Source organism: Triticum aestivum, chromosome 2B, assembly GCF_018294505.1.
Source record: "Triticum aestivum cultivar Chinese Spring chromosome 2B, IWGSC CS RefSeq v2.1, whole genome shotgun sequence".
Classification (NCBI taxonomy): Eukaryota; Viridiplantae; Streptophyta; class Magnoliopsida; order Poales; family Poaceae; genus Triticum; species Triticum aestivum.
In genome coordinates this window covers 485655455-485678130 of record NC_057798.1, presented here as the reverse complement: position 1 = coordinate 485678130, position 22676 = coordinate 485655455, and the positions used below count along the sequence as shown (strand labels likewise).

General features: G+C 47.0%; 1 protein-coding gene across 1 annotated transcript; it reads left to right on the top strand.

Annotated features, from left to right (window-relative positions):
• Nucleotides 1-9215: 9215 nt before the first annotated feature.
• On the top strand, nt 9216-11995 carry LOC123045593 (glutamate decarboxylase). Its single transcript, XM_044468709.1, has 6 exons — nt 9216-9803; nt 9885-10085; nt 10204-10418; nt 10500-10753; nt 10880-10932; nt 11352-11995. The coding sequence occupies exons 1-6, from the start codon at nt 9510-9512 to the stop codon at nt 11793-11795; spliced, it is 1461 nt and encodes a 486-aa protein (XP_044324644.1). The 5' UTR covers nt 9216-9509; the 3' UTR covers nt 11796-11995.
• The last annotated feature ends 10681 nt before the right edge of the window (nt 11996-22676 follow it).

Genomic DNA, 22676 nt, shown 5'->3' with positions numbered 1-22676 from the left:
TATGGAATGTCCACGCCTAGCCCTCGTCCTGATGGTGCTTCCAGCGTCGTCAGAGGGCGTGCCGAGGTTTATCTCCGGCGGATCTTGCGGGATTCAACCGTTGTTTGTATTCAGTGGATCTGTAGGTCTTCGTTCATTTGCGTTCATGTGTCTATAGGTTGGATCCTTTCAATCTATGCTTTTTTTCATCGATGACGGTTGTTGCTCTCGTGCGCTGGTCATGTAGGGCCTTAGCACGACGATTTTACGACTAACTACTATAATAAGGTTTGCCCGGATCGGTAAGGGAGGGGTGATGACGGCGGTGCTTCTTCGGCTAGCTCCAGTGCTTGTACTCGTCGTTATATGCTATATGGATCTGGATGTAATTTTTACTTCTGGTGTTCTTTGTACTACCTGACACTTGATAAATAGATCAGAAATTTTTTCCATAAAAAAAGAAGGAATGCAGCCTGTTGGATTCCATGTATTATGTGAAAGCTGAAGGCGAGGGATTGCAGGGGATTGATCTTGTTGACAACAATGCTAAGGTGACCGACATGATTAGAAAATATGAAAGTACTAAGAAATTGGTACTAACTATGGTGAGGAATAAGGGGCGGTATGCAATTGTTGTGTCTTCATTGAAGAGCAAAAATTTAGAGAAATGCAAGGCTAATTCTGTTATATTTGAAGAATGCTTCCCCCATGGATTATTTTTGTTGTAAATGAAGTAGGAGATGTACATAAAACATATGACGAGTTTGCTCCCAACAGAGTGTCCACTATGAGTCACTTTGGATGTATCACACAAGCCGTAAAGAGTCTAATTTTGAGTTTGTGGCTAGAAATGATAGTGAGGTCATGCCTGAAAAAGAGTAGGATGAGCGGGACATTGCTTACTACTTTCGTAGGAAAGTGTGCACTATTAGAACTAACACACACAAAGCTGATGAAAAATCTTTGTCGGAAGAACAAGAGTAGGAAGAGGATGAAGAGTCATCTGATGATAGATTGAGTGATAGTTTCTACTATGTACGAAGGTTTGACCTAATACATGCAGAGAATATGAGACTGGAAGAGGATGAAGAGTGGAAGATAATATTTGCAGATATCAGGAGGAAGAGGAATGACCCAACACATTCAGGGGAGATGAGATAGGAAGATGATGATGAATTGACCAACACAATTGTAGAGATGAAGAGGAATGACTCATTTCTGCACATGGAGGGCGAAACAGATGTGGACGACATCTATGACACTTAGTCATATGGTCAAGAAATTTATGTTGAAGAGCTTGTCAAGAAGAAAGCAAAGAGGCAGAGCCCAACAATGAGATCACATTCTCAGTTAGAAATGAAGTTTGTCAAACTAGTCTCCTTCCGATTATGAGGAGGAGCTAGGTTCTATTAAATATGAAGATGATGACGGAAATGAGCCATTATCATTTGTATTGCCTAAAAGAAGAAAGGGTAGAGCAACGGAAAAGAAAGAGAGGGTTTGGTATGATGAGGTAAAGGAAAATGCAGAGCAACAATTCATGTTGAAGCTCTGTTTCAGAGATGGCTATCAGTTCAGAGAGGCACTATCTAGAACGCACATTGTGCAGAGTAGAAATTCCCATTATCATAGGAATTGCAGACACATCATAATAGTAGACTATAATGAGAACGATAAATTTGGTTGTCCTTGTTATATATAGCATCTAAGTTAAAGCAAGAGAGCGCAGTTGCATTAAGAAAATGCATTTGGAGCACACATGTCTCACTGAGCTTGAGGGCGGTAGGGTCAACGCAAAGTGGCTTAGCAAATTTTATATGGACAAAGTTAGGTCAGACCCCAATACAGACATCACTTCTTTAATTGACAAAGCGACTTTAGGGTGGATGTGGCCAAGATGGCAACATGCACGACAAAGAACAAAACCGGGGAGATGGTGCTAGGTGATCACAAGAAGCAAGACCACATGATTAGAGATTATCTTTAGACTATGACTGATAAAAATCTTGGATATAGGGATTTTCTAAATGGATGTGAGCCATTCCTAGGCATGGACGATTGCTTCATAAAAACCGAAAACATGAGCTCAAATATTTGTAGCAACTGGAAGATATGGCAACAACATCATTTATCTAATTGCATTTAACATTGTTGCTAAAGAGGATACCTCGAATTGGCTATGGTTTCTGGAACAGCCCATATATGCTCTTGGTGGAGAACACGGCAAGTTTGTATGCCAAACAAGTAGAAAGTATGGTCTTGTAGTCAATAGGGTAAGTTTGTACTTTTGTTATTACTATAGTGATTTAGCCATTGTGCCACATTCATAGATAATTAGTGATGGGTGGTATTTTTGCATTCATTCCACCATTGCTTAAAACCGAATAATCCCGAATTACTGAGCAGATCACTTCGATATTGTCACTACTAACTAATGAATGCAAGAAATTATGAAATCACTTTCTAAATGTGTTTCTGTGAAAAATGAACCATATGAGAGAAGGAAATCATATTATACATGTAAATGCAAAAGTGTGGGAACTAAGCCAAGTCAACTGAGGAGCACAAGAGGCAACATAACATTTGGCGGTGTCGAGTACAACCACAACCGCTCGTACCGGCCGCAAGGAACACCGTACATCTATCTAATCATCACTGGTACACGTTGGTACTATACAAAAGGTTTTAAACCCCTTTTCGCAACGACATTTGGAACCGTTACCTAGTGAGTGTGGGCGATTAGGGGGTCCTTCCCACACGACCCAAAAATCATCGGGGATATGCCCTCCTGGGACACCAAATGAGTCCGTGTGCGATCAGGTGACCCACAGAAATCCAATCATTTCCGTAGGTATGTACAACCCACACGATGAATCCCAGAAAACATTTCCGTAGGTATGTACATCCCACACGGTGAATCCCAGAAAACATTTCCGTAGGTATGTACATCCCACACGGTGAATCCCAGAAAAACATTTCCATAGGTATGTATATCACACAAAGTCAATCCAAGGAATACATTTCCGTTTTTATGTACATCGCACACAGCCAATCCAGGGAAAACGTTTCCGTTCATATGTACATCCCACACAGGTTTATGTATAGGCTTGTGTGTGATACGTGTAACTATCACACACGCTCTGCCTTGGTTAACCGTTTGCTTTTATCAACTATATCACACACGATTTGATGAAGAAAACTGTGTGGCATTGAGCTATCCATTACAAGCGTTTTTACTACTAGAACCTTTTGCAAAGTTCCATGACCCATTTAGCAGGTTTATTAGTTTATAGTTAATAATTCTAGTATTACGCAAATTCACATTTCATATCGAACAGCTATTTGCGAATTTCATATCAGGCACATAAATATATTTTAACATCACAGTACAATAGCTACCTGAAATAAGCACAATACAACATATAGCTAGCTCAGCTTTATAAGAACAATATTAAAAAAATATTCATTTCCCTAATCGAGATCATCCAGGCTCATCTTATCAACCTCTGCTTTGAGTTCATTAAGAACTTGTTTTGCACTAGCCAACTGGAAAGTGTCTCCTGCTTCACCAACACCATCTTAGCAAAGTCTGATTTAAAAAATCTGAGCTCATTCTCCACCTTCCTCTTTTTATCCCGCATCTTCAAATATTCTTCAGCGTTGACAACACTTTCTCTAAGCCTACCTTTGTTCTCTTCCTCATACATGCTCCAAAGCTTTGCAAGGCACATCTTCAAAGACTGTGGCCACTCTTGATCAACCCACTCCAAGCAAGAACACTTCCGTTCATCCTATAATATTTAAAAATAGATCAGTAGCAATTGTAGGGGAAATGGGTTTATAGCGACATAGAAAATAACCAAATACTTATTTTGAAAAACTGAAGAAACAGGTTAATTATGACATATCTTCTCCAAAAGATCAATGTGCAAATGAATTAATTGCTACTGAGACAACAACCAGATACTGAAACATCAGAAGCTATAATTAACTACAACAACGCTACAAGTTCTTACTCGTGTACTATAAATAACAAATTGAACATTTTATGAGGAAGGTAAATATAACTGCAACAACATAGCAACAGTGTTTGAATGACAACAAATTGATACTAACAGGTGTGTACATGCACAAATTTAGGAACATAGACTAATAGCACTAAGGCGTCCACTATGTATGCCAAAACCGGTGTAAAGACAACTGTTCTACATCTCGCACCTGTGCCCGGCACTGGTGAGCCGATGCAGCAGAAAAAAATCAGGGACCCAAACTCCAGAGCACCTAGTTGCTCCGACGCCCAGTTCCTTCGTGGCATGAAGATTTAGTATTTTACTGCTTGGCTGCTCGGATGTGTGGATAAGTTGGCTCCACAAACTATTGAAGCGGTGTCAAATAATTTTCTAATGGCACCACTGATGAGATGGCAACATTTTTAGATACTAGGTACAAACTGTGACACTGTCTTAGGATGCGTTTGGTTGAAGGTGTGGTATGAATAGGTTGGGACCGTGACAGTGTCTGAATCACATCTAACAAATAATTTGTAACAATGAAAGAGGATCTAACCTTCTCTGCACATGCCAGAAACTTTCTCCCACTGTCCACAGATTCAAACGCAACTAGCTTCAGGCATGGAGATTGATGGTGACAACGAGCAGATAGATCTTCAGCCACCCTGCTCCATACGTTGCAACTAAAGGTCCTAGGGAACTACAAGAGGAAGAAATGACTCAAATCAACCGTCGGGTAAAAATCCTTCAATCAAAGTCATAGCCCGAGAGAGAGAAGAGAGGCATACCCAGGTGGTGGAGTCGTCGTCGGAGTAGGAACCGCTGGAGAGGTCTTTGAAGATGACCATGGCGAACCCGGCGGTAGGAAGCGAGACAGCGAGAGCGAGGAAGCAAGCGAGGAAGCGGCTATAGCTTAGGAAGGAAGGAAGGGGGAAACAGGGGAAATGTGACTTGTGGTCGGGGAGAAAAGGGGATGGGGAGGGGGAGGGTAGATATTTCGGCGGTAGGCCAAAAATTTCGAAATGTGGAGGGAAACTTTGCGCGCGGTGCCACCGGACACCATTCACTTTGAACGATAGTGTGCATCGCAAACGATTCTTCTGCTTAACGCGCATGGGATGAGTTTAAAAATTGAAATTTTGGTGGAAATTTCCCCGCATACGTAATTGCATAATTTAACATCGCTTGCTAATTTGGGCAAACAAAAGAGCGTACAGCACACAGACCAGACTTACTGAATCGAGCAATTTTATTAATTAAACAGAGATAGTTCACCTAAACATTGCTCTAACAAAAGACCATCATTAAAAACAAAGCCTAAGTACGAATAATTTTAACAAATCCGTCGCCGTGCCAGCCTATGCATCACCGGTGTGAGATGAGATGTCGACGACTTGTCCTGGCGACATGCCGCCGTTGGTGGACTCTGCGCCCCCCTGCTAAAGTCGACTATGTCCTCGTCCTCGTCCTAGCCCTCAAGGTTGTACTACTCGTAGTAGTGGTTCCACCACCGATTCCTCGACGGACAGACTCTTCTCTACCTTAACTTGGGCCACGCGCAACTCCTCCTCCCGGCGCTCCTCGATCTCCGCCGCCTCCTGCATCTCCAGCTCCCGCTCGACGACCTCATGAGGAAGCAGGTGCTCCATTGCCATCGTCGCCTTTTCGGACGTGGGTTGCATGCTGGATTCCGAGGTGGCCTCGAATATCTTGGCGTGGATGGCCTCGACCCGGGCCAGGGCGACATCGGTGGCACGGACGGCAGCTCGAGCACTCTTGGCGTTTGCAGCTGCCCTGTCGGCTGCCGCAGACGCCCTCTCGGCAGAAGCGGCCGCGCTCAATCCGAATGCTGCGGCACTCTCGGTGTAGGCGTCCGCGCTCTCGGCGTAGGCAGCGGCGCTCAGGGAGGACGCGGCCATCGCACGGGGATTTTTTTTTGAAATTACTGTGTTCCCCAACACCTGGCCCCTGATGTCGACGCGACGGGGGCCGAGGAGGAGACCGTTGTGGCCGAGGTCGACACCTCGGTCCAACAAAACCTGGGAAAGAAACTTCCCTAGGTCAACAAGGAGGCGTTGGGTCAGTCGCTGGCTCAGCCAATATCTGCTTCAGCTCCGCCACCGCAGGTGGAGCCTGCTCGGCCCGGCACGTCGGTGCCTAGGTATGAGGTCATCCCGCCACCCCCGCCAAGTGCCCAAGGACGGGCCGGCGCGGAGTGGACCGAGGAGATGGAGGAGACCCTGAAGGGTTCCTTCATTAAGGAAGAGGACCGTGCCTTAATAGGCGCGGCCTTGCAGGATTTCCGGTCCGCAAGGGCCGGTCTGCATGAGGCTTTTAAGAGCCTTGTGATGAGCTTTGAGGTACACTTCTATCCCTTATTTTAATATTATTAAAGATTTATGCGCTTGTGCGAAGACATGTCTTGTAACTTTATAAACAGCTTAGTGAGTGAGTAGCCCCCGATCCCAAAGGTGGTTTCGAGAAACCCGCGTTGGGCTCGTATGAATTAACAGGAGTTTTTCATGTAGCCCCCAGGTCGTTGCTTTAGGCAGTCGTCCTGGATAAGTGTTTGGACTGTGGGCGTTGTAATAAGGGGTTCTGTTGACGGGTTTCGACCACGGTTCCTGGCTCCGTCTCCAAGGAGATAGCGGAGATGAATCAGAAGCTCGAGAGGTCTCAGAAGGACCTTGACCTGGTCAACCAAAGGTTGGAACGGTCTCAAGGTAAGAGCATCTCCATCAGACGCGCTATATAAGCGTCACGCTGAAAAATTAGTGGTTTTTGTGCGCGTTATCGCTCCGGGCGCTCTAACGGGGGTGCAAAAACCATGCGCGCGCATAACTAGTTCAGCGCGCGGGCCGAAACGCCATCGCGCGCCGTTTATTTGCTGCCCCGCTCTCGCGCGTTGGACTCTCGAGCGCCCGCTCGCAACTTCCACCTACCCTCATCCAGCCGCCCGCGCCGCTGCCGCCCGCGCCATCCATTTGTTTCGGCGACCGTTTCGGCGCTTCCCCAGCGTATCCCGCGCCGCCTCTGCTTCCTCCATCTCCCTCTAGTCGCCGCCGCCCCTCGCGCGCGACATTCCTCCGACGAACAGCGCCCGGCCGCCCACTGCCGCTCGGCGCCCGCAAGGTGTTCGACAAAATGCTTGCAAGGTATGTATTGCTTCAACTTCACATTTTTTACATGAATTTGGTGCATGTTGTTTGTAGTTTTTATAGCCTAGTTTAAATCGAACATTGTAGATGAGTTCGTCATATGATTCTTCTGAAGAAGAATTTGATATTGAAGAGGAGGAGGATCTTGCAATGATCCTAGCTATGCACATCAATAAAAAACCGAAGCATGGCGGTTCGGTTATGGGTCGACAGAAAATTTGGAGGGATAGGATTGATGCCCACAATAGATTGATCAGGCACTATTTTGCGGATCCTCGCGTGTACCCCGAGTCGTACATTCGGAGCCGGTTTAGGATGAGCACCGAGTTGTTCAGGCGCATTGCAGAGAAACTAGCGAGCCATGACCGGTTTTTTCAGCAAAGGAGGAATGTCGCCGGAGAGCTCGGGCATAGCACCTTTCAGAAGGTGACAGACGCTTTGCGTATGTTGGCATACGGTATCCCCGCTGATCTAGTTGATGATCACTTGGCCATGGATGAGAGTCAAGCCATCATGTGTGTCAAGCACTTCGCAGTCGGAATTGTGCAAGTGTTTGGTCAGGAGTATTTGAGATCTCCCAATGCCGAAGACTCCACAAGGCTATTGGAGATGAACAAAGCTTACGGCTTCCCAGGTATGCTTGGCTCAATAGATTGCATGCATTGGAGTTGGAAGAATTATCCTAAGGCATGGCATGGCCAATTCCATGGCCAAAAAAAGTGTTTCACTATAATCCTTGAAGCGGTGGCCGATCAAGAGACTTGGATTTGGCATGCTTTTTTTGGAATGCCCGGATCTTTGAATGACATCAACGTTGTTAATCGGTCACCACTGATGAATAAGATTGCAAATGGTGAACTGCCACCGGTGTAGTTTGTAGCAAATGGCCGTACATACAACTATGACTACTATCTTGCGGATGACATTTACCCAAAGTGGCAAACATTTGTGAAGCCGTTGAAAAAACCGGAAGGTAAGAAAAATCTTGATTTCCACAATGCTCAGGCAGCGGCTAGAAAAGATGTGGAGAGAGCTTTTGGAATTTTGCAAGCACAATTTGCTATTATGAGAGGATCGGCTAGATTTTGGGATCAAAAGATGCTTTGGTACATCATGCACGCTTGTGTGATCATGCACAACATGATCATCGAGAATGAGTGTGGCCAAGATGTAGATTACTCTCACTATGAGCTCGTGGGACATCCCGTGTGAGTGCGGCTGAGGGCAGCCATGGTGGCCCGTTTGATTGCCTCCCATCATGCCATTCGACGTGTCGAAACGCATGATGATCTTCAGAAGGACCTCATCGAGGAGTGGTGGGCATGGAATGACCGACAAAGAGCATCATGATTTGTGCGTTTGATATTGTATTGTTGAAGTATTTGTTGTATTGAAAGATAAACTATTTGGCTGAGTTGTAATAACGAAATTGAACTATTTATTGTTATTTATTTTGTTTGTGTTTGATCTTCTTGGTTGTGTTTGGAGTGCATATGTTGTTTGTGCGAGAGCGCGCGTAGTATTTTTGTAGCGCCTGCTGGAGCTATCACGCGCGCTAAAGTTTACAGCGGCCGCTGGAGCTAGTGCTTTGCGCCGCACAAAAACAGACGATTGGCGCGCTGCAAACGTTTTTTTAACGCGCCGCGCGTTGGGCAGCTGTTGGAGATGCTCTAAGCAAGTCAAATTTGTGTGATGTTTGTACAAGGATCTACAGTTTTTACTATCAGGCTGTATTTGGAATTTTTTGAAATTTTATGTATCGATATTGATTTAGAGAATATACATGAGTAAGCTACCAGCTATTGCAATTGGAAGGTGGTCAATTTGGTCTGTTGGTGTAACATGGCATGATTTCACACTTCTGTGGACAATTTTTTGCTTGCATGTCTAGAGTTTCGCCTATGTCTTACGGGAGGCCGTTTGGTCATTGCCTAATGCCTAAGCGTGACTAAGCGCCTCCGGCATTGCATTTTCCATCGAGATGATATATAGCCGTAATTCAGAACGCAAAAGACAAAACCAAAACAGTATTCGAAACACAGAAGCAACAGGCACACAGCTACGAGCACAGCAGATCGGGCGAGAGGAGCAAGAAAAGGAATGCACCCGAGTCCAGCGGCGGAAGCCGTGCAGGAGGCCGGACGTGCGAGCGGATGGCGTGGAAGCCCCATCCCCCAAGAACCGTGGCGCCTCCACCACGTCGCGCCCATGCGCACCGTCCTCTCTTATAGAACAAGAACCACCATTAATTAGTTCCAGCTCGATCTGCTGCGTCGACCTGCCTGTGACACCCACTGCTCACCCTCTCTTCTCGTACGACACACGGCGAACTGGTCCAGCTAGCCACCGGCCGCCGCGTCAAATGGCGTTGTCCAGGGCACAGACGAGCTCCGGCGAGTCGCTCATCTCCTCCACCTTCGCGTCGCGCTACGTGCGCACCGCGCTCCCGAGGTTCAGGATGCCGGAGCAGTCCATCCCCAAGGACGCGGCGTACCAGATCATCAACGACGAGCTGATGCTGGACGGGAACCCGCGCCTGAACCTCGCCTCCTTCGTCACCACCTGGATGGAGCCCGAGTGCGACAAGCTCATCCAGGATTCCGTCAACAAGAACTACGTCGACATGGACGAGTACCCCGTCACCACCGAGTTCCAGGTATCTATCATTTCGTTTTTGATGCAATTTTTACGCGACTACGGCCGGCGACGTATGTTACTGTTTGTGGATTTGAAACAGAACCGGTGCGTCAACATGATCGCGCATCTCTTCAACGCGCCCATCGGCGAGGACGAGACGGCCGTCGGGGTGGGCACCGTCGGCTCCTCGGAGGCCATCATGCTGGCCGGGCTGGCCTTCAAGAGGAAGTGGCAGAACAAGATGAAGGCCGAGGGCAAGCCCCACGACAAGCCCAACATCGTCACCGGCGCAAATGTCCAGGTAACTGCGAATCGAGCACACAGTCACATTACTGAGACATTTGCAGTGCATGCCGGCTGGATCACCGGCAGGATAATTCAACCACCGGATCCAATCACTGGATGTCTTGCTTTTGTAGGTGTGTTGGGAGAAATTCGCGCGGTACTTCGAGGTAGAGCTCAAGGAGGTGAAGCTCAGGGAAGGGTACTACGTCATGGACCCCGAGAAGGCCGTAGAGTTGGTCGACGAGAACACCATCTGCGTCGCCGCCATCCTCGGCTCCACACTCAACGGCGAGTTCGAGGACGTCAAGATGCTCAACGACCTCCTCGTCGCCAAGAATGCAGAGACAGGGTACGCGTTAATCTTATGCCAAAAACTGCAGATATGGTAGAGATATGATTGATCGATCTGTTGGTTCCGTCGATTGATCAGGTGGGACACGCCGATTCACGTGGACGCGGCCAGCGGCGGGTTCATCGCGCCCTTCATCTACCCGGAGCTGGAGTGGGACTTCCGGCTGCCGCTGGTGAAGAGCATCAACGTCAGCGGGCACAAGTACGGCCTCGTATATGCCGGCGTCGGGTGGGTGATTTGGAGGAACAAGGAGGACCTGCCCGACGAGCTCATCTTCCACATCAACTACCTCGGCGCCGACCAGCCAACCTTCACGCTCAACTTCTCCAAAGGTACAACACCGTGCGCGTCGATCATTGCGCAGTATTATCAACTCATCCGTCTCGGATTCGGTGTCGATCATTGGTTAGTTTTTCCAGTAAGTTGATGTGCTCTTCATGTGCTGCTCTGTTGGACAGGTTCGAGCCAGATCATTGCGCAGTATTATCAACTCATCCGTCTCGGATTCGAGGTAATTAACCACGATTTTTCTACAGTTGTTCGTTTTTGTTGGGGTTTTATTTCCCAAAGTGTTGCACTACTGTTGCAAATCACTGATGAATATCTGCACATGTGTAATGTGTTGTTGCAAATCTCTGACGGGCATCCTTTGCCTTGTGCTTTATGCTGGTTTTGTTTCTGCAAGCAACGCAACAAACATGTGTTGTAGCTTTGTCTCTGCAAGCGAAGAAACACCAGTGGTCCATGCACTTCATGCATTTCAGGTGGACGTCTAGTTTGTTAGGATCCTGCTTGTATTTTGCCCATGCCATCGGCATGTTCTTTCACATTGCTAACCTCTCTATTTTTTCTAAAAAAAACTTTAGGTAGCAGTCAATAAAGCAATTTATGTTTGAAAAACTATTTATGTGATGCAAAAATGCAATGCAGGGCTACAAGGACATCATGCAAAATTGCCGGGACAACGCAACGGTGCTCCGGGAGGGAGTCGAGAAGATGGGCTACTTTCACCTGGTGTCCAAGGACTCGGGCGTGCCGCTCGTGGCCTTCTCCCTCAAGGACTCGTCCAAATACACGGTGTTCGAGGTGGTCGAGAGCCTGCGCCGCTTCGGCTGGATTGTTCCGGCATACACAATGCCCGCCGACGCCGAGCACATCGCTGTCATGCGTGTGGTCATCCGTGAGGACTTCAGCCGCGGCCTGGCCGAGCGCCTCATCACCGACCTCAAGAAGGTCATGGTGGAGATGGACGCGCATGCCAAGAAGCATGGGCATCACGAGCATGTGAAGAAGACAGCACACCAAATTGAGAAGGAGGTGACCACCTACTGGCGGACCTTCGTTGCGAGGAAGAAGCACAGCCTGGTTTGCTGATTGCAGTTTTCGGGCTTAACGTGGAGGAATAATTCTTGGCCACCGAGTTCTTCTTCGGCACATGTTGGCTCATTTCTTGTTTTTAGTAGTTTCTTCGAGTAAGTGTTTGTTTTAAGTTTAGCATTCGTTTTGTGTGCTTAGTTATGTATGTTCTTTATGTTTTATGGGTTATAAACAAGACTTCTAAGTGCTCTGCGGTCCGGGTTGGGGTTTGAGGGCTAAGAACAACACCGCTGCTGAAGATTCTTCTGTCACCTCGCCTCATATTGTCATCTTGACGCTGAGAGGTTCAGCACATCACCGATGCAACAAATTTAAAAATAACACACCAATAAATCTATCAAGAAAGAGCATTTGGTGTACTTCCCTGACTTGTGGTGCACCCAACTTATCTACTCCCTCTGTCTCATAATATAAGAGCGTTTTAAACGCTCTTATATTATGAGACAGAGGGAGTAAAATATAAGCACAAGAAACAAAGAGAAAGACAAATCTAGTATCGATAGTGATAATACTAGAAGTGTTTGGCACGCGCGCTTTGTTGCATCATTTTCTTCCTAGAGCTATGCATGAAGAAATAGTTGCTTACGAAATTGTTTGGTGATCACTTAGTGGGTCGAACTTTATTATTCTAGGTGCACCCCGTAATTCATAATTCAAATAGCCAAAATATTAAATAGTTGACCCAATAGTGAAACTTGAAGCAACGGCAACACACATGCCCGGAGTAATAGTACATAGAGCAGAAAATATGTTCCATTCACTCACTTTCTCTCTTCTTGTGTCTCTTATCCTCTTCTCACCGCACAAAGTAGTAGCAATCATAACTTACGCTCGATCTATGCACAACCGTAGCCATGGGAGCACCTCACGATTTTTTTTAAAAATCTGATGTCTGACTTTTAGCATGACAAATCAAACGTTTTCATAGCAACTTTAGTTGGCGTGGGGATGTCAAATTTAGCTTACGAGCATGACAATTTTCGGGCAAAAAAACTGAGGTGGATTTGACATGCTTGCCAACTAAACTTGTCATCCTCAGTAAACACAAATTGCCATAAAAAATAGTTCAATTTGTCATGGTAAAAAATCCGACACCAGATTTATAACGAAGTGAAAAAAGGGTAGCTATGAGAGCCCTCTGTACAAAAGTAGTAGCAAACATGAAAATCATATCTCGTTTTTCTCACTCAAGCACGTAGTCCTACCTGGTTTTATTTTGACTGTTTATCTGACGACGTTCGCTAGGGAGAAATTGCCATCAAAAGCCCCTAATGCTGCCTTGGCCGCCAGGCTAGCAACTAGCCATCACCACCACATCAATGCCCCGGCGTGATGCCCTCGCACGAACAGACCGGCGTTGTCGCCCCGCCAAACAATGGCATGTATGACACATCTATCTGCCACTTGACGCAGCGGTCTGTATGACGCCACGTGGTATAGTATTTTGTTTTTGATGGATAATCTGGTTTGGACCATGTAGTAGCCTGATTATAGCGACCACGATCCCAATGGACCGAAGTCTCTGTATTTAAGTGTCATCCCTGGATTGGTAATACTGACACACACACAGTACTCGATGAATTATAACAGAGTTCAATCACACACTTATTACATCGAGTCCTCATAAAGAGTATGATTACACAAAAATAACATTGTTTAAGGCCATCTAAACTAAATAATTGCGGAAGCTTTGAAGGTAAATGAGTCCATCAACTCCAACGGCATAGCTGAGTGCAAGACAACGACAACACCTTATTCGTCGTTTGAGTAGTCTGCTACATGAGACATTGCAGCCGTGTAGGTCAGCATATTGAATATGCTGGCAGAGTTACACTATAAAGCAATGAATGCAAGAACTATATCTACATCCAATATTTGGTTGATGGAGGCTCTAAGTTTAAAGATTTTGCATAAAGCTAGTTTTTCCCTACAACAAAGGAATAAATTTATTTAACTACACCCAAGTTGTTCCAATATTTGAGAAGGTTCCCCCAACTCAAAATCCCAATTAAATAAGTATCATCATTAAACCCAATCAATTAATTAAAGAGTGATGAGATCAACAATAATATCCAATTCCAGATACTCAAGATGTCCATAACCGAGGACACAACTAATCATGATTAGTTTATACACTCTGCAGAGGTTGCACACTTTTCCCCACAAGACTCGACCGCATCCATGATCGGAAGATCGAGACATAGTCTTTCTGAAGCATTAACTCCCTACTCCGGGAAGACCGGTACACCTACTTTTCCTCTACATCTGCTACTCCACCTCTTCAAGAGCTCATACAACTTACTCAACTATGTCAGAACCCATAATGACTTGTGGCTGCAGACAGAAGTTTCTAGTCATGAAATATCATATGATCCCTTTGAGCCTGGGTGGCGAACCGAGGAAAAATCACACGGATACCCCGGGATTTCCCTTAATGGACAACACTGAATTCCCCAGGTGCCCCAACCAATCCACCCATAGGTGTATTAAAGTTGCCAATGTTATCCAAAATTAGTAATTCTCATAACTTCCATGTGAATCACGATCCAATCCCCGTCTACGAACATGGCTAAGCATTAATGAAGCATAACGTATATTTCCGGGGTGATCAAAAGTTATTAGGTTCCTACCTCAAGTACTACAACCAAACCACATGTTCCCAATCCTACTCATGCAAATATTTGAGGAGCAATACTAATGCATAGTAAAAACTGGGTATAAAAGAGTATGATCAAAGTGTAACTTGCCTTGCTGACGATCTGCAAACTCTAGAGATTCGTAGTAACAAGCTTCACACTCCGGGTAATCTAGCGTAGACAAACAGTAGCATACGTAAGCAACCACTCAAATGAAACTACGAGAAATCGAGAAAAGATCCAAATCAAACACGAAACAAGCAAACGGCTAACTAAACACAAAACAAATCCTAACAACATTATTATCATGTGGATTAGATCTTAACTGTAGGCACAAGTGATTAGCTACAATTTGCGAAAAGAAACAACTTAAACGGAGAAACGAAACTCAAGATACGAACGAAATAAGATCATTTACTAATATGAACTAAACTCAAATGGTAAATTGTAAAATCACGTTCAAGTTGGTTAACTGAAAAGAAGAGATCGTTTTGAAGATTTAGGCGCTGGTTTCATCTAATTTGGACAAACGAGTAAAAAGTTACGCTAGTTTTAAGATCAGGGGCTAAATCGCGATAAAACTATTCATGGATAGGTCCCTGGTCGAAAATAAAAATAAAAAGAAAAATCTACCGCGTGAACGTTCGCTAACAGAATGAAACTAACGAAAACCGTTTGTTAAACCGAACAAACGAGTGAACGTTTACAAATTAAACTAAAACAAAAAACTAAACCGATCTAACCCTAAAAACCAAAAAACCGGAATAAACCGAACGGTTTTATACCGTTTAGCCGGGTTTGACCGACAGCGAACGGCGGCGAGATCCGACGGCTCCAGCGACGGCACGGGGCGACGACGAGGCAAGGCGAGGCGACGCGGGCGACGACGCGGTGGCGTGCGGCGGCGGCGGCTCGGGTGGCGGCGGCGCGGCTCGGCGGCGGCGGTTGCGAGCTGTGGCGGCGGGGCGACTTGGGGGAGAGGAGGGTGCGGCGGCGGCGGTATATAAAGGTGGTCCCGGGGGGTTCCCGGCTTGGGGGGCCAAGTCGGACGGCGCCGGCGGCTCGGACTCCTAGGGAGTCCGGCGTGGGAACGGCGAAGCGCGCGGGTGGGCCGGCTGGTTTCAGCCCAGTCGGTCCGGGACAGTTTTTTTAAATAATTTCGCCATAGAGAAAATTCTAATGAAAAAATATTAAAAAATCTAAAAATTCCAGAAACAATTTTCACCGTCCAAACCTAATATTAGGACAAGATGAACATTTTTCTGGACTAAAATGAAATTTTTAAAAATGCAAGTTTTCTCTAATTCAAATAAAATAGCAAATGAATACAAATAAAATAATAATTTTATTTTAAAATTTCTTCTTCAATATTTCTCTTCTGTTGAAGAAGTCATATTATCTTCTCTCATTTATTTTATTATTGAAAATAATTGGAGAGAAATATATTAAAATCAAATTCATCCTCTTTTCAAATTTGAAATAAATTCAAATATGAATTTTGTGAAACCTCCAACTCTCTCCTTGGGTCCTTGAGTTGTTTAAGATTTCTTGGATCACAACCAAAATGTAAAATAAATATGATATGCATATGATGATCTATGTATAACATTCAAATTGAAAATTGGGATGTTACACTGATATTGTTATCATCCCCTCTTCTGCGAATCAACATTAGTTTCAGTGTATGATGCTTGTGCTTTTTGTTGATGTTTTCTAAATTACTCCTTTTGTCTCATAATGTAAGTGTCAAAAATTGTCTTACATTATAAAACGGAGGGGGTAGATCAATGGTAGAGTGACGCTTTTGCTGTACATGGCACTCAGGTTGGTTTAGAGAGGGTTAAGGCCAGACACATAGGTCTGTTTGAAACATATGACCGACTAGATATATTTTTATTCTTTTTTTAGGGTGATATATTTTTATTCTTGCTTACAGTTACATGGATGATTCTAAGAGGGGGGGGGGGGGGGCAACTAACGATCTCGTTACCCCTTAATAGCGATAGGTACCACGTATAATTTTTCTTCCTACGCACAGAATTCTTGCTTGTCTCGCCCCCCGTGTGAAATCCATCCGGCCATCCCATAGCCACAGGCCTAGCCCATATACGTACACTTTTTTTTTTGAGAGAGAACCATGTATGTGCAGTAGGCCAAGGCCTAATATGAGTAACTCGCAAAAAAAGGCCTAATATGAGTAAAAAGAAAAAGAAAAACAGCCCATGTGGAAGACAAAGAGTCTGGAAGCAATACGCACGACAACGAGCGAGTCCACCCATGATGGACACACGGTCATTTCGTTTCCAATCCGCTCGTTCGTCGTTCCTTAGTTTCTGCGATTGAAAAAATTCGCTGCATCTAATCTCTCCGCCCACCTAGTAGATCGTTTTTAGAGAAAAGGCACAACCCGAGCCCGAGTAGGGCTCGAGCATAGCCCGACTTTAAATTAACAAAGCCATCAACCGGTCAGGATACATCGAAACAAACCATACAACCAGGACATAAAAGAAAGCAGGGATGCAACCCCGCAACGGCCGATACAAGGAGCTGAAAGAAAGCAAAAATGCTACGGCCAATGAAGAAAAAGACTACAGCTAGAGAAGTTGCTGCCCACAATTGAAGTATGCCGCAGACGCTAGCTAGAGGACAGGGGCGTCTGAAGAAGACACGTCCATGATTGGAACACCAAGCCCACCAGGAAGAAACAGAGCACGCCATGGCCACCATCTCACCTACCATCACGTCCTAATCGCCGCAGAGGGGACCACTATCCCCTCTAGCCCAGGCCGAGGGCGTCGATCCGCCGGACTGACAGGACCACACGAAGGAGAGCACGGCAGCCAGAGGAGCGGACCGGTCATCCATGGTGAAGTGTTACCGCTAGAAGAAGAATCGCCGCCACCAAGAGCACCCGAAGCACGCAGCAACCGACCCGCCTCCCCACAGACCCAAAACGGCGCCTTCAAGAAGGTAAGGGCACCGTCATGGCACCGCCGCCGCCCAAACCGGAGTTTTGGGTTTTCACCCGGGTGCAGGGGAAGGAGGAGGAGGGGAGGTGAACCTCAACGTCGCCTTCAAGAAGGGGAACAGCGCCCGAAGCGCCGCCGACGAGGTGGCCGCCGCCGCCGGCCAAGGGGTTACCCCGATTCAGACCTTCCCACACCAAATCCATGCAGCCAACAGCCGGATCCGGCCGGATCCCGCCGGACCAGACGAGGAAGACGTTGATGCAAGCGATCGGGCGCCGTCTTCAGATCTGGCGCAGCAGGTCGCGGGGGTCCTGCCGCCCGACGCCCAGGTCCACCGCCGCCTTGCCACCCACGCAGCCGAGGGGAGGCGGCCACAGCTCCAGCGAACGCCGCTGGCCGCCGGGACGGCGCCGCCCTCACCACCAGGCCGCCGCCTGGAACCCTAGGCCCGTTCCCGAGGAAGAACCGCGGCCGAAGACCTCGCCGCCACCCTCATCGACGACCGCCGGGCTTGCCGGCGGCTGCCTCCGGCGGCGGCAAGGGAGATGCGAAGGGGAGGGGGTAGCGGCGGACGAGATCTGTCGCCCCCCGAGTCGCCCCTGGAGGACGACGCGAGGGGGAGCGGGGATCTACCAACCTAGTAGATCGTCCATCCTCTCCACCGAATCTCTCCGTCCGCCGAGGAGGGAAGGCCTCCGTCCGACCGTCCCCTATGGCCCGACTCCCTGTCGTGCCAATCAGAAGACCAGATGAGCGACCAAACGATCAAGAAAGGTCAGTTTATTTTCAGCATTAGATAAGTCTGTGTCTTAGAATGTAATTGAATAAATATAGACATTAGAAATTGTAATTAGAAATTCTTGTATTGTCCAATTATGTGTGTGTAGACATGAAGAGGAAGAGAGCCCAGTCAATTAATGCCAATTGGTTCAAGCTCTCGGTCATGTGAACATGATGCTAATTTAAATGACGTGAACATGATTTCTAACTTCCTCTTTCAGTCTACACTTTATTTTGACGTGTGCCTTAAAAACCATAGAACTAGAAACCTAGAACAATAAAAGAAAGTTCAGAAAAAATTGACTGTCAAATTATGGATTTGCAGGCATGAAGAGAAAGAGTTTCCTTAGAACATTTCCTACCAATTGAAACTAGTCACCAATTCTGAAGAATTATCCCGTCAGATAAATATGCAAATTTTATTCATATTGCAGAGCCACGGGCCTCATCATATTTGCTATGTTATATGCCTATACAATTGTCTCTTCTATGATTGTGATTGACTCTTCTAGTTCAAGCCCCTGCCCTCCTATCTTCATTTTCTGGCTCGGTCCGTGCTTGCTTATGCATTTGTTCATCTACAAACAGTTTTTGATACTAGACCGAGCTCTCGGCCCCGTTAAGGAAGCAGATCGTACATAAGCACGTTCAAGTTGCAATGAGTTGATGCGGGCAAGAAGTTTTCTTACACATTTTCTCTTCAATCCAAATTGATTTTAGTGTAATTTCAAGCCTGGTATGTGCAGGAGTTTGCAGGTGTCCATTTTCTTTACAGTTGGTTCATTGCAATTTATACAATCTCTAACGGGCGGCGTACAATTGGAGGAAGAATAAGACTAGTACGTTTTAGAATATAATTACGGGATTGCTATTTCACATCTAGATGTAGTATAGCTATCTCATATCTAAGTCTCCCACCACCAGATTAACTTGTCAAGATCCCTTTTTTTTTTCAGCTCCGCTGTTTTTTCGCCTGTTTCGTTTGTTGGCCCTTTGTTCTATGCATGTCCCGTTTTGTTTTTCTAAACACATGTCCCTGTTTGTTAGGCATAGTCTGTGCCACTCACCCCGCGTCTGTTAGTCATGCTAATCATTTTCCTGTAGTTTAGGACCGTGAGTTGCATGAGGTTGTTAGTGTAGTACATGTATGATCGTGAGCTGCACCGTTGGGCTCTTTTTTCTACAGATTTTTGAAAGTTTCTAGAAGCTTCTTTTTGCAATTTTGATAGGGTTTTTTCTTCCGTTTTGTTATTTGTATTGTTTCCTTTTCCCTTTTTTCCTTTTCATTTATTCATTTAAATTCGTATTTTTTGTCGGTGTTAGTGGTATGTTCATCACCATAATTGCGCACATCACCCACAACTTGGAAGCCACACCTCGACTCGTGATAGGCCCCATATTTTTGTTTTTGTATCTGTTACAAGTCCACCTTCAACTCGTAATTAGAGCTACTTTGTTTGGTTTTCTTCCGGTTGCAAGTCTAACTTCCAGCCGCAACTAGGCAAGTATTTGTTTTTCTTTCAATTGCAACCTTATCCTCAACTCGCAACTAGGTCGAAATTTTTCTCGTTCCAGGTGCAAGCCTATCCTTGACTCATAACTAGACCCGTAGTAGTTTTTTGTCCCAGTTATAAGCCCATCCTCGACTCGCAACTTGACCTTGTAGTTTGATTTTTGTCCCAGTTGCAAGTTCAACCTTGATTTGCAACTGAGCATGTAGTTGTTTTTGTCCTAGTTGCAAGCCCACCCTCGATTCATAATTGCGACTCATAGTTTGGTTTTCGTCATAGTTTTAAGTTCACCCTTAACTCGTAATTAGACATGTAGTTGTGTTGTGTCCCAGTTGTAAGCCCACCTTCGACTAGCAACTGGTCCTTGTAGTTTGGTTTTTGTCCTAGTTGCAAGTCCACCCTCGACTCGCAACTGGGCATGTAGTCGTTTTTGTCCAGTTGCAAGTGTACCCTCACTACAAAAAAAAGACACATCCATGACATTTTGGGTCGAACGAATTTTTTTTCTGTCATACATATGACACTTCTATGACGATAATTGTGACAAAATCCGGTATCATCATAAATGTGGTGGGCTCCTGCTTCTATGACAAAAAATCATGACATAAAATGGGCTTTTCGTCCTGGGCGGGCCGGGGACGTAGCTGCATGACATTCTTTGGGCCGTCCATGACGGAAAAAACCGTGGTAGAAAGCGAGGGCGAGGAAAATTTCGGGGAGTTCCCAGTTACGGTGGGCGGTCGGGGGCCGAGCGATGCGTGTTTCTCTTGTAAACGTACGCACGTGTGTGCGAGGCATTGGCTCTAACTGAACCCGAGCGAGGCATTGGGCTCTAACTGAACCCGAGCGATTGCATTGCAGGCTACGCGTTACTGAACCCGAGTGATCGATCGATGGCTGTTAACAGAACCCGATCGAGCGATTCCTTCGCTACTGCTGCTAACTGAAGCCGATCGACTGGATGAACAGTGAGCGGTGGGGGTGGATGCAGGACCCCGTGGCGTTTCCTCTGGATGAACAGGACGACCCCATGGAGGGCTGGATGAACAATAGATGGTGGAGGGATGCCCGTGGAGGGGTGGTTGAACAGTAGCCGGTGGAGTAGCGCGTGGTGGAGGCTGGATGAACAGGAGCCCGTGGAGGCTGGAGGAGGTAGACGGTAGCCCGTGGAGGCTGGAGGAGGTCGACGGTGGATATGAACAGTATCCCGTGGAGTCCCGTTTTGCGGTACGCCACACCCCTCCCGATGAACAGGACCCCCGTTTCGACCGTAGCGCTCCAACACAAGTCTGTTTCGTCCGTTTTGCGGTACGCCACACCCCTCCCGATCAACAGGACCCCCGTTTCGACCTTAGGAGGTCTGTTTCATCCATTTTGCGGTACGCCACACCCCTCCCAATCAACAGGACCCCTGTTTCGACCGTAGGAGGTCTGTTTCCTCCGTTTTGTGGTACGCCAGACCCCTCCCAATGAACAGGATCCCGTTTCAAACATGGTCAGTCGAATACAAGGTCATTTCCTCCGTTCTGCAGTATGCCAGGCCTCGTTTCCATCGCATGTTCCGTCCAAGCCCTCCCGGTGAACACGATGACGCATTCCGTTCCGACCCAACCGGTTGGCTTCCACGCGTTCCGTTGCCTCCCAATGAACACGACGCATTCCGTTGCCTCCCCATGAACATGACGCATTTCGTTGCCTCCCCATGAACACGACGACGACGTTGTTTCTCCCTTCCGACCCAGCCATGTACACGAGCCCTGGCCATACGTATGCGCGAGTAGGCGTTTGAGACCCCACCCGTATGTACACATACGTGGCCATATTTTCTTTCTTGCACCCTGGCCATTGTACGTACGTGAACATGCTACGTGCGCGCCTCTACTATGGCATGTGCGCGCCTCTACATCGACCAGTATGTACGTACATGTTCGCGACTAGAATGACAACGCCACGTACGCTTCGACCAGGTGGGTCCCGACTGTCAGGCACTTCCTTGCGTGCGAAAATGTAGCTGGTGGGTCCCAGCAGTCAGGGGGGCGAATTGTTTTGTCTTTTTTTGCCCGAACGCACTTCCTTGCGTGCGAAGTTGTAGCTGGTGGGTCCCAGCAGTCAGGGGGGCGAATCGTTTTTTTTCGAACGCACTTCCTTGCATGCGAAGGTGTAGCTGGTGGGTCCCAGCAGTCAGGGGGGAAACTTTTTCTTGCGAAATACGGTGGCCCATCCGGTGGGTCCACGCTGTCAGGTGGAGGAATAATTATTTTGCGCGTAATAAGGAGGCACTTCCTTGCGGCCGATGTGGACCCAGCTGTCAGCCTCTCCACGTACAGTCCACGTCCGATGGAAGCCGTTCCTTGACCACGTTGACCACGCCGCGCCGAGAGCACCAGGGCGGTGGACGATGGCGAGGCCTAGGAAGGGGACGACGCAGAGCCGGGGAAGACGCGGCAGTGGATGCCCACGCGTAGAGGAGTACGAGGGTTCACTGGTTCGCTGCGGTGTGAGGCTGCCGTCGCCGCAGAACAACAGGGGGTGTGGATGAGTAGAGGGATGGCCTGGCTAGCGGTGGGAGTAGTAGGGGCGGTGAGGCCTCCGTCGCATCGCATCCGGCCACGGGAAGCAGGAGCACGAGGCACGACCGGTGCTGGTTTGGACGGCTGGAGCAAGAAGACCAAAGGTTGAAGAAGCACTACGGTCGTTGGATGGACATCGTACGGTCACTGGAGCTAGAATCGTGCATATTGACTAAGTTGACAAAGCCCTCCGTCCCCGTCAACTTAGTAGGCCCACAAGTCAGCCTGCCACTATACTGGGTCCCAGCTAACAGGGAAGTATTCTTTTTTTGTGCATAATAAGGAGGCACTTCCTTGCGTGCGAAGATATAGCTGATGGGTCCGAGCTGTCAGCGGCGGTAACGTTTTTTTCACAAAATACAGAGGCACTTTCGGTGGGCCCCTGATGTCAGGTGGAGGAATCATTATTTTG